The 12030-nt window shown below is 49.4% G+C and overlaps 4 protein-coding genes across 4 annotated transcripts; 2 read left to right on the top strand and 2 right to left on the bottom strand.

Annotated features, from left to right (window-relative positions):
- Positions 1 to 965: 965 nt before the first annotated feature.
- Positions 966 to 1569, bottom strand: N0V96_008928 (uncharacterized protein; the record flags this gene model as incomplete). The annotated part of the gene is made up of 3 exons (XM_053188867.1): positions 966 to 1208; positions 1344 to 1480; positions 1551 to 1569. The coding sequence occupies 3 exons, from the start codon at positions 1567 to 1569 to the stop codon at positions 966 to 968; spliced, it is 399 nt and encodes a 132-aa protein (XP_053053633.1).
- A 1826-nt stretch (positions 1570 to 3395) lies between these two features.
- N0V96_008927 (uncharacterized protein) lies at positions 3396 to 5101 on the top strand (the record flags this gene model as incomplete). The annotated part of the gene is made up of 2 exons (XM_053188866.1): positions 3396 to 4437; positions 4506 to 5101. 2 exons carry the CDS (start codon positions 3396 to 3398, stop codon positions 5099 to 5101), a joined length of 1638 nt encoding a protein of 545 aa, XP_053053632.1.
- Positions 5102 to 6481: 1380 nt separating this feature from the next.
- On the top strand, positions 6482 to 8137 carry N0V96_008926 (uncharacterized protein; the record flags this gene model as incomplete). The annotated part of the gene is made up of 2 exons (XM_053188865.2): positions 6482 to 7295; positions 7368 to 8137. The coding sequence occupies 2 exons, from the start codon at positions 6482 to 6484 to the stop codon at positions 8135 to 8137; spliced, it is 1584 nt and encodes a 527-aa protein (XP_053053631.1).
- Positions 8138 to 9345: 1208 nt separating this feature from the next.
- On the bottom strand, positions 9346 to 10200 carry N0V96_008925 (uncharacterized protein; the record flags this gene model as incomplete). The annotated part of the gene is made up of 3 exons (XM_053188864.1): positions 9346 to 9698; positions 9765 to 9824; positions 10020 to 10200. 3 exons carry the CDS (start codon positions 10198 to 10200, stop codon positions 9346 to 9348), a joined length of 594 nt encoding a protein of 197 aa, XP_053053630.1.
- Positions 10201 to 12030: the final 1830 nt, after the last annotated feature.

Here is a 12030-nt window from a genome sequence, read left to right as displayed (position 1 = left end):
ACAGTAGGCATTCTTAATGAATATAAATAGAGCTCCCCTCCATCCGCCTCTATCCCACATTCTCATGATCAACAGCCTCGAATTCGGAATCAGTCACAAAAGCTTAAGTCATAGAATTCACAAAATCTATTATCATCGAGGTAAGGATGTCACCGCAAGATTTTAACGAGCCCCTGATGGCGATATGGATCATTGACGCTCGCTGCCGTTCTATTCAGATTTACCAAAATTCCGCAATGAAGTTCCCCGTCACCATCATCAGCCTTTTCGCCGCTCTCGCCATGGCAGCTCCTGTTTTTGAGAGCGCTGAAGCTCTTGAAGCTCGCGCCGAAGCTGTTGTCAATGAGCTTGTCAGTCGCCAGATCTGGTCTTGCACCTGCTCCAACCACAAGAACGTTTGCTGCGGTGCCACTTCTTGCTACACTGGCAAATGCTAGAGCCTCCCCCTAGTATCTCTATTGAGGCCGCATGAGCATCATCTGCGACTCAGTCGATTTGTAATCTGGCGTGGAATTGTGCGTTCAATGTCGGTATGAATGAGGTCACGGACTTGCTATGGAGCATTCAGATAGCGAGGATAGCCGAGAAATGCAATGTTGCACAGAGACATCTCTTTAAATCATTTTGGGATATGATGTGAAGAACATGTAATAAGGTAAGACACTCAGTTTCACGTAGGTCCTGTTGTATCTTGGTTTCATTGGTGGAATAAGTCATCATCTCTGGCCAAGTCTCAAGATTCATACTAAATGTTTCATTTTATTACTGCCAACTGGTCCGCATTGAAATCAAGCACCGATTTTCAATTTTGACTGTTGTCAAATAAGGTACCTAAGGTAAAGACTGTTGCTAAGATCGCTTGCGACGCCTACATCGGTTTGTCGGTCTTGCAATGAGTAACATGAAGTATCAAGCTTTACGCTCCGTACAGGTAAGCTTGATGATCCTACAGACATGAAAATCTATCAGATAGTGATGATCTTGTAATCTCCCTCGTAGTGGCCGTCAAAGACAATCTTGACGTCAAGGTGAATCCAGACCTCGTTTCCGTTCTTGAGGTAGAATCTGATCTCGCCCTTGGCAGCCAAAAGGTTGATTTTGAGACCAACGCCGTCTTTGAGGTTACCAAAGATGTTGCCAACATTAATGCCGGCAATCGAGACGCTCAAACCGACTTCGTATGTGTTCGTATCGATGTAACCGGTGACCTATGTTGCAGAAAGAAGTGTTAATTGGGATTCATCAAAGGACGGCTTAGTTTTGGACCTGCAGGAGCAATTTTGCAATCGTTTCTGCTTGATGCTATGAAGTTGTCCTAAAGTAAAAACCTCTGACAGACGTACCTTGACAGGTCCAAAGCTCCAGTCAATAGAATGGCGTCCCTGATCATCTCCGGGTGGCAGGTTGCGGACGATTTCAACCTGCTTCGCCTCCCAGACATTGTCACCCTGCTCGGGGGGCGAAAGGGCAATAACGGCGCCTATACGAGGCACGTGTGTTTAGAGTCATGCAGCCCAATTCAGTTGCGGCGAGGGGCGAAGTTCACTCACCAACGTTTTGCTCGGCCATGATGAAATGCGGTGTAGGGAGTAGGGTTGATCCTTAAGTGGGAAGTGGTAATTTACCAAGGATGACAAAGTAATAGGTAAAGAGAAAGTCTGAACGCGTGTGATGCTGTGATAATTCTCCCCTCCAGAAACCTGGGAACTTACTGGGTTTTATATTTATCTCGATAGTTCATGTAAACCCTCATAGCCACTTATTCAATAGCTTTAGGGTATCAATTTGGGTGCGAACTTGGCCCGCGGCCACCCCTCTTCCCTTCAGTACTATTGTGGATCAATGCTTGTGCATATCAAGTTCAGCCTTCGCTTCGAGATTCATCCGACCCCTCTTGAACATTTTCTCGTATGTCTTAATTACATCGCGGAACTTCCTAACCTCCCTCCGCTCTGCGATACATCACAAAATAGGCCAGCTGATCGTTTCTAGCCAGCCATACACATGTCTTCTCCTCAGCGTTAAGCAGCCGAGCAAGAACTGTTGAGGCTATTCAGTGCTCAACACCCTGAGCTCGCGCACCAATGGCAGTCTCTGCCGTAGCCACAGTCCACAAAGCAGTCTTGAAGTCAACTTGCTCCACTGCGTTCGAGACTGAGCTGAAACTTGCGTTTATGACTGGTATGTAGATGCAGATCTTGGTCGCTGTTGCTATTTCCTCTTCATGACAAATTGCCAACATCATCATCATAGGTCACACAAATGATGCGAGAATCCTGCTGGTCCCAGACGCATCTGCTCATTATCCCGCCACTAAGCGACTATTGTCTCGTGGGCGATCTTAACGAAGTGGCGGTGTGTAATCGAGACTGATATCACGTTGTTGCTCATGGAGTTTATCTGCTTTTGTCTATGATCAGACATCGCAACACTCAGCCGCACGCACGATGAAAGCAAAATGTGGGCGTGAGATCGCTGCGCCAAATTTGCTCGCAAATATACGCTCGAATCCACTCAAAGCCTCCTGCCATGACGCACCCGGTTTGAGTCATGAGCGTCCCTTTGACTTCTGCCGAGGTTGGACATAAGATTCGATATCATGAGATAATCTCAGCCAAGATGGCGACAGAAATGTCGGTGTGGAGACTACATGCACCTTTTCCCTCAGAATGTCTCTTCACTTCTGTCTTGGAATTAGATAGATGTCGTGTTATACTCTGGTGTAAGTACTCACTGCTTTCAGGGTAATTGCGGATCTATAGATCGACAGACAGGCAGGTGAGCCTTCAAGTTACGATTGGCTGTCTAACGATGTCAGCTTTGACCAAACCTGTGCAGGGATAGGCAGGAACCGGCTGGAAGCGGAGGAGCCGGAGTGGCTGGCTGAAACTACCTGCCGCGTTGATCGGCGCTCGAGCGAGGCCTTGCGCGGTCATTACATGTATCTCTCGATTGGGATAGCCTTAGGAGAGTACCTCCTTGGAGTCTGGCTACAACCTTTGGCGGGTTCCAACATTACGTGTATTGATACTTTCATGAGAGTGGCCAGAAGTAGTTAGTGACAGAAGTGTAACTTTCCCTCCCAGACCTTCTCGTGTGGTTTGATTCGCTCTGTAGTGTCTGACCTCTTCTATGACAGTCAGCCGTGATGAAGGGCTCTGTCTACAGCGACAGGCTGCAAGCGGTCGCTTACGGAGTATGCAATGTTTTCATTATTGAGGGTCGAGATGTATGATCACGAAACGGCAGTTGTATTTTAGTTTTTAAGGCCCACATCAGACCAACCATTGAAAATGGATTCCCACCCCTGCTCAAGATCCTGTCAGTTTCGACCATATCCATCAAATTACTTCAACCCGCAATTTGTGTCTGCAAACCCCAATCAGTACTCTACAATGTCTGTTGCAAGCACGATCTTCTTTCCTCTCTGTGGCACCGATGGTCTCCAGACAGACTCGGAACCTATTCCTGCAGGCAATCTTGTTGACGAGGATGGCGCTCCTGCCAATCTGGCTGTCAATGGTGACAAGTTCTGGCCTGCTGGCAAGAAGCTTCACGTCCGTTTCTTGAATGGTAGTTCCCAGGTTCAAGAGAGCGTGAAATACTGGGCGCAGAGATGGGAAGAGTTTGCCAATATCAGCTTCAAGTTCATAGCCAACGCCGACAAAGCTGATGCGGACATCCGGATCGGTTTCCGTCTGCCGGGATACGCAGGTACTTGGTCGTATGTTGGCAGGGACGCGACCAAGTACGTCCTATCGCAGAATCAACCCACCATGCATTTCGCCGAAATCAACGAGAACTCTAGGGAGAGCGAGATCTGCCACGTTGTCTTGCATGAGTTTGGCCACGCTATCGGTTGCGTTCATGAACATCAAGCCAACCAGATCCAATGGGACAAGGCACGCGTCATTGCTGATTGTCTTGCCCGCTACAAATGGGACGAAGAAACGACAAAGCAGCAAATTCTGAATCTGGAGCCTGACCTGACGAGGTTAACGAAGACACCCTTCGATTCCAACTCGATCATGTGCTACTGGTTCCCTCCCGAGTGGACCGTGAACAGGCAATCTGCCCCGAAGAACCTCAACTTTTCAGATAACGACAAGAGCTTCATTAACAGGGTATACCCTTTTCGTACGCGCAACGATGGCAAGCTTGACATCGTACCGGGAATTCGAGAATCTGAGAATAACGTTGTCGCTCTGAATTCGAAGGCAGTTGACTTCACTCCGCCATATCTCGAACCGCCCCGCATGGCCCTCGGCCTAACGCAGCTCGACGAGACAAACAACGCAAACATCCGGGTACGCCTTGGAGCCGAGAACATCACCAAAGAAGGCTTCATGCTAAGCATGGATACCTGGTCGGACTCAGTGATGCAGAATGCTGGCGCGACGTGGCTCGAATTCTCGGGAAAGGAGAAACAATACCAAGGTATGGGCCACAAACTTAACCTGAGATTATTCAAAGTTCCACCCAAGATGCTAACAATGTCTGCACAGTGGGCTCCTATAGCACGCTTGAAGACCGAGATCTGAGAGTGCCGGCGAAGCAGGTGCGAGATAATGCCACCGGCTTGACTCTAAGCCAAGATATTACGCAGATTGAATTCCTGCGGGACACTTACGCAGAGGGCCGGCCTCCCAGAATCATAACTTGGTTGACAGGCCTTGACCTGGGAAAGGATGCAAACTGGCGGATTAGGTGCTTTGCCAGAGCAATCACGCACAAAGGCTTTGAGTTGGTCATCGAGACTTGGGCAGACACCGTCTGCTACAGCGCTAGCGCCTCGTGGGTGGCCCACCCCGCAGATCAGGAAGGGGTCCAGAGCGGCAAGGTCAGCTCCTCAAATGTGCGGGATTGGTTTCCCCCGGTGGCAAAGACCAAGGGCAAGGTCACCTTCGCGGGGAATGGTGCGTTTGAAAAGACGCCCAAAGTCTTCATTGGTCTCAGCGAGCTTGACATGGATAGTGCCAAGAAGCTGAGGGTCAAGGTCTTTGCGGACAAGATCACCCCTGATGGGTTCATTTGGCACGGGGAAACCTGGGACGATAGTCTTCTGTACACTGTTGGGGCTGACTGGATCGCTTTTGGTTAGCTACAGTCATTTACCATGCGGCGTCGCAGTGTGCGTGACTACCTGGTCCCGCGGGTGGAACAAATGCCATCGTATCATCCGGGGGTGAGCACCTAGGTGCATGCGCTTATAGTGCTTGCTAAGAACTTAAGCCAATTAGTTGTTATGCACCTTTTTGTAGTTTATTACTTTCTCTCTTCCATGCGGACTTCTTTATAAACGTTGTAACAAGAAGTCAATGCTCTCAGTTTTCATTGCCAATATCGTGCTTAGGAGAAGACTGGTGCCATTATGCTCTGACAGGCCTAGACCCACTTGATCAAACACCAGATGTGAAGCTCCTACTAACCTTCGCCGATATGCCTGAGGTCAAAATGTGTGATGACTCCGTCGGTTCTGAGATCGGCCGGGGACACCTGATTGGCTTTGGGGGCCAAGAGTCGTATTCGGGATTAAGTCGTAGCTTCGCTCAAGATGTCTATCAAGCATGACCGCACACCGCCACTGGAAACAATTCAAGCTCATGCCAGTGCTGTATTAGAACCGGCGCACAGGACGCCACGTCTTGCCCAAGTTGGGCATATTGTTGGTGGTGTGTGAACATCATCAAGGATCTGCTCTGAGAAATGATATTTCTAGGCTGAGCTGAAATATCTGAGGAGATCTTGTCTCATTTTCCCGCATCCCCGGGACCCACATAGCCTGGACCGCATGGTCGCAATTGCCCTAGGATAGTTGCGTGCCGTTCCGCCTGCCAAAGGCGCAGGGATGGTCTCGGAAGTGACTTAAGGTGCCTGCAGAGCGACAGTAATGGCTGGCTGAAACTTTGACGATCTTGGCCGTCTCCGTTGATGACATGCCTGTCTGTGTAGGAAGTCTCACGGCCAGGCAGGAAAGATTTCTCCACTGAAAACCACATCGTATTAGCACAAGTCGATTACTTTCAGCGCCACATCACATCACATACATAGCACAGAAACAACCCTTGGCAATAAGAGCATTGTATGACAACATGAGATCATAAAAGCCTCAACCTGACCGGGGTCATTTGGTCCTGCAGAGACTGTCCCTTCCAATTATCCACAAGCTTCCTCTCATTCTACCATTTCTCTTCAACATGTTTACCAAATTGCTAGTGTACAGCTTAATGGGCTTTGCCCATCTCCCAACTCTCAATGCAGAGGCTGCAGCACCACCCACACTCAACCTTCCATGGGGAGTATACCAAGGCCGGCCCATGAAGGATGACACAAATGTAGGTACCCCACACCGATGTCAACACTTCTAAGTCCGATTCACTGCTCAACCTTCTACTGATGATATGAGAAGATCTATCTGTTTGAGAATGTCCGCTTCGGCGCCAATCCTCCAAGATTTGGATCTCCGGCTTTCCCAACATGGATGAATACATCTATTCAGCCCGTCAGCGATGGACGTAACTGTATTCAAATTGACCCGAAAGATGTCGATAACGCACCAGGCGGTGACGATCCTGTTGATACCCCAGATGACCAAGTCACGAAGCAAGGCGAGGACTGCTTGTTTCTCGACCTTTACGTACCAAAGGCTGCATTTGAATCGACTAAGGTGAAGGCTATGCCGGTGGTTGTTTGGCTCTATGGCGGTGCATTCGCCTTCGGCAGTAAGAACCAGCTAGGTCCTCTGTACACTGGTCGATCTATTATCACCGCAAGCAAATACCGGACAATCTTTGTCGCTGGCAACTATCGCCTCGGTGCTTTTGGCTGGCTTTCAGGAGACTATATGCAAAAGAACGCTCAGACAAATGCGGGACTGTACGATCAGGCTCTTTTGTTCCAATGGGTGCAGAAATATATTGGTCAAGTCTCTGGCGATGAGTCTCAGGTCAGTGCTTGGGGCGAGTCTGCAGGCGCCGGGTCCATCCTTCACCATCTTATTCGCGAAGACGGTGCTGTGGATCCCACGTTCAAGACTTTTGCCATTCAGAGCCCGGCATTTGAATGGGCGTGGGATAATAAACCGAAGGGCAAGTTGGATCGGGTTTATCAGAACTTCTCTAGTCTTGCTGGTTGTGGCTTGACCTTTGATATTGACTGTTTGAGGAAGTCCACCAACCTGACAGCGGCAAACCAGCAGCTCTTCAACACTGTCAGACAGACGGGTCTTTTCCCTGTTGGACCCGCTGTGGACGGGAAGTGGATTACCACGATTCCGACCGTTTCATTTGCAAGTGGTGAGTTTTGGATCATGTGCTCTGCGGGGATTACCTTACGGTATTATATGGTCGCTAACCCTGTGTCCTCAGGTAATTATTGGAAATCCATCCAGTCAATCATTGTCTCGCATACCCTCAATGAGAGCGCTTCCTTCACTCCGTCGTGGGTGACTTCTTCCGATACGTTTACCGCATTCCTCAACATCTTCCTCCCAGGAGCCAAGCTCGCGTCTCAACGCCAACAGATAACCGCCCAATACCCATGTGCCGAATCCCCCTATAACGGCGACTATCGGCTCTGCATCGCCACTGTGATCCGAGACGCCAGCTTTGTTTGTAACACCCGCGATCTGTACTCCGCATATCCAAGCATAGCACACATGATGCGATACGGGTTTCCGATCGGCCAGTTTGCCCGCCACGCGGCGGATTTAGTGGCCCTCTTCTCCAACAACCTCCAGGAAGCCACGGACATCTTGAAGAAGAACAAGGTCCCCTTACCCGCGCTATATGCTTCCCTTCTTGTAGATACGCACGTGGCTCAGGCATATCAGACCTACTTCGCGTCTTTTGCTCTGTCAGGCGGCGACCCAAATACACTCCCGATGCCGCATGTACCCAAGGGAGATCCGCCAACGTGGCCGGTCGCCGACGGTAACAGTGGGAACGAACTGGAGAATGTGCTCACAGTGTATGCGCCTAGCGGCCAGCCTGCGTTCCTACTAGATCAGTCAGACGATCAGAACACCAAGAAGGCATGTGAATTTTGGACCGAGATTGCTCAACAAGTGGTTGCAGCACAGAAAGCGACAGGTGTAAATGGAAATGAAGAGAGTGGAGTAGAGTCTGACGAGTTGTGACTGGAAAGACGCAGGATTCATGTTAAGATCGATGCGTTTCTACTGATTAAGGCTCTTTCTATCTGTGGTCAAAGGGGAAGGCGTAAAGCGGATGGGCACTAACAAAATGCAAATTGACACACAGTAGAACTTCACTCTAAGGTCAAATATAAGCGCCGATATTCACATTGCGCCTTTAGCTCGCCTGGCATATCATGTTTGCTTTGACCGTACCTGAGATCCAGTCGACTGCGAGACAACGTCAGTTTAGTTACTTAGGGCAATAGCAAACTGTAGTTATACTGATCCTATTTTCTTCATACTCTCAAATCAAAAACTTGGGAAGTTGGAGAGATTGAAATCAACATTCGAACGTTATCTCGTACCTGAAGGGATAGTACGCATCACCAGGGCTACTGATAATTTTAGTAGACACGATAGATGTCTTCGTACTTGTATGTTAAACCTCACCGGCCTAGAGAGTAGGCGCGGGCGAAGTTTTCGGGCATGCTGGCTCTTGTAGCATGTTTGATGTTCCCTCTTTCACAGGAGCCTCCTACAAAGCGAGTTGACTACTGGCTCTATCCACCCGAGAAAGCACAGTCACCCTTTGCGAAATGACAACGAAAACCTTAACAATAGTCAGTCACAGCCGCCAAATAGTCAGATCCTCCAGGGCGGAGGTAGAAAGAGGCGCGTGGCAAAGACTATGAGGTTATGTCGTGACCGATTCGGCAAGACCGCGGGTGATGAAGACTCACATCGGGTTGTGGGGGTGGGGCATATCTCATGAGGGGGGCGACAACAAGCCACTTCCGGGACCACAAGACCGAAGCCGCAGTGATGTCTTCACTTGCTTTGGGAATTGTAGATAGAAGGTCTGGTAGAAGGTAAAGGGTCATCATAATCTCGAGTTGATTGCCTCCTTATAGGATTGATTATTCATTTCGTCTGCAAAATACATTGCACTGTTTAGTTTTCACTCGAGGGTTTCGAAATGTCGATTGCTGAAGATCCTCCCAATTAGAGTCATGAATTTACTGTAGAAAACAATCGAAGTCTATCTGCACCATCTTAAACATTCCACCTTTCTACGCCGCTGCTAGGCCGAAACTTGTTACACTCCTTGTAATGATCAACTTTGCGATCAGAGCCAAATTTCACAGACCGCAAGATAACACCCGTCTAATTTGACCAGTTACATACAAAATCCAAAAATAGCTGAGAACTTAGTTGGAAGGAGCAGTTCTTCTGAGATTCAGGATGATCTTGTCATCGGTGTCGTCGCCAGTCTCGTTCCATCTCAGGTTGTAGATGCCGTCAATGTCAGTGGCAGTAGCATACCACCAAGACTCGAAGCTGCCGTCCTCTGCCTCAACCAGGACGAAGTTGCCGTAGAAGCTGAAGCCGCTGGTCTTGCGTCCAGTTGTCGATGCACTGCTGTTGAGGAAAGCAACATTGTGCACCCCAGAGTCGGCGGTTGGGATGGTGAAGGTCAGGTTGGACCAAGTGGGCGCGGTGGTGACAGCGGTGGTGTTGGGAGCACCGAGCCATGTCTCAGTATCATCCTCTTCAGGGGTGACTGTCATCGATCGTCCGGTCAGTCCCGTAGTCGCCAAAAAAGGAAAGTGGGGATGCTGGTACTTACAGATCACTGGGGCGGCATTGGAGTCGTTGAACTGAGTGTAGTCTCCAAAGTAGGCATCGCCTGTGCAAATGAGTGTTAGTCTAACGGTATGTCTCGGAAGTCAGGTTCTAGGCCGAGCCGGGCTAGTGGTAAAGTTCCTGCACCTCCAGAGACACTAGGTGAAGAGTCGGGTCGATCTTTAGGTGGTATCGACTGGAACCTTATGGGCTTGAAGAAAAACTTCGCGTCGAGCTGGCAGTCGGGGAAATAGCTTACCTCCAGCAGTGAACAACGCCAGGCCACCAATCCCAGTGCCATAAGCGTAGATCTGGAAAGAGCTAGTGTCGGCGCGGCGAACGTGAGAAGACTTAGCAGACCTCACGCTGGCCGGAGCAAGTCCTGGAACTGCCGCAGTGAGGGTGGCAAAGGCCAAAAGGAGGCTTCCGATGTGCTGCATTTTGTTGATATTCTTGAGTGGTTTTTAAACGATGGTATAAAGGCTGCAGGAAGCTTGCAGTAATGACGGACTGATCGAGGAGTAATTACTTTTACTTTGATTTAGAAGTGATGAGGGCATGAGCAGAAGTTCTCTGACGGGATTCAAGTTCCTTATTTATCTAGAGGAAAGTGAGCCAACTTTGATGAGTCTCTGTCCGGGAGATCCGTGGCAAAACGTGATCTCCCCGCCACAAAACCTGGTAAAAAAAAGCTTCTTGACCAACAAAACCACCATCATCCATACCCATCATCACATATCGCGGCTCAGGCCACTGAGGCTGAGACTCCACCGGTGTACGTAGTTGCTCATCTATCATCGCAACTTTCTTATGCAACCGCGCGGTTGGTGGGTGTCTGGAAGAAGAAACAGGCATTGGCCTTGTAATCGTCAACGGCAGTGCCTTTTTCGTCTGTTCTAGAATGAGGTCCATCCTAGATGGCACCTACGTCAACCAACACAATTCGTTTCGGAATGTGGGATGAACACGCACGAGCCGAATCGAACCCTGAAAAAACGCACAGGCATCGGGCATCCGTAGGGTAAGGCGGAGCGGGATTTTCCTTTCTTTTCTTTCCCCTTCGTCCTTTTTTTTGCGGACAGCCCGTCACGTCACGTTCACCCGTCCACCGGCTCCATCCTCGGAAGAGGCCGCGCCCCCACCGTTCCGGCGACTCGGCCATACCGGACGTCTTACGCCGATGTTCATATAATACCCTTCACGGCTGGAATCCCATAAGGCTGTTGCGGAGCTGCTCCAATGAATATGCATTGCATTGTTCAGGAAGTTTCTCGTAGTGTTCTGTGGACTTAGATGCTGGATTACCATCTCATTGGCAGGCAAGATCCGTTGAAAATTTGATCAACAACGATGTGACGTCGGAAAAGCCCAAATTTTCTGTCACAATTATTTTTTCCAATGCAGGCTATTGTCGCTTTCCAACATAGGAGATCTCACGACCCCCATGTGCTCAACGGTCGAAAGCTCAGATTATCAGGATCGGCTGGAAGAATGAACCACGCGTACGGTACACCACAGCATACGCGGCGGCAGGATCCGGTGGGACGGTCTGGGCAAAAGCTTCCTTGCTTCCTCCGCTCCAGGCGGGGTGATCTAGGCTAAAATGGCATACGGAGTAGGTGATCCCCGGAGCCCCTTACTGAACCGCCTCCGCCACGGGATATGATCCTTGACGAGCCATTTTGTAGTTTCTATTTCTACTTACAGCGAGGCTGAGCAGGTGTGTAAAGCTCTCACGGCTCACCTCAGCCTTTCTACAACGGCCGGACGGGGAGGAGTAGGCTGAGAGAAAATTTCAAACGCACATCTGGATTGTATCACATGACAAGATCCAGATGCGACAACCACAGTTAAAACTGACTATCCATTCTCAACACACTTCACCATTTTTTTTGCATTTTCTGCATATTAAAATTTTTCCGACTGAAGTAAATGGTATCACCGCCTAAGACTTTACCGAGAGTTTCAAAAGATCAGTAATCCGCCTCCACGTGAAGCTGATTGGTTGAATGCCCAGCTGTGGTAAAGCTCCCCCTTTTTTTTTCTGCCTACCGCTCCGACACTTAAGAGCAACGTTATGTGGGCAAGCGGGAGGGATCACAGGGAATTCCGGGAAATCGACCATCTGAAACTCTAGCATAAGCCAGTGTTCCTTAATTGGCGATTTGTACGTCAGCCGTGCCTGCGAAGAATCTGAGATGGGATGAAAACATCGGGTATTAATAAATGTCACCTCCGTCCCGTTCAGCTGCCAAGTCCTAAGCGAACGT

This window comes from Colletotrichum fioriniae (assembly GCF_027942845.1).
Source record: "Colletotrichum fioriniae strain IMI 355084 chromosome Unknown scaffold_11, whole genome shotgun sequence".
Taxonomy (NCBI): domain Eukaryota; kingdom Fungi; phylum Ascomycota; class Sordariomycetes; order Glomerellales; family Glomerellaceae; genus Colletotrichum; species Colletotrichum fioriniae.
Note: the sequence above shows the minus strand (reverse complement) of the source record. Positions and strands in the feature narration are given on the sequence as shown.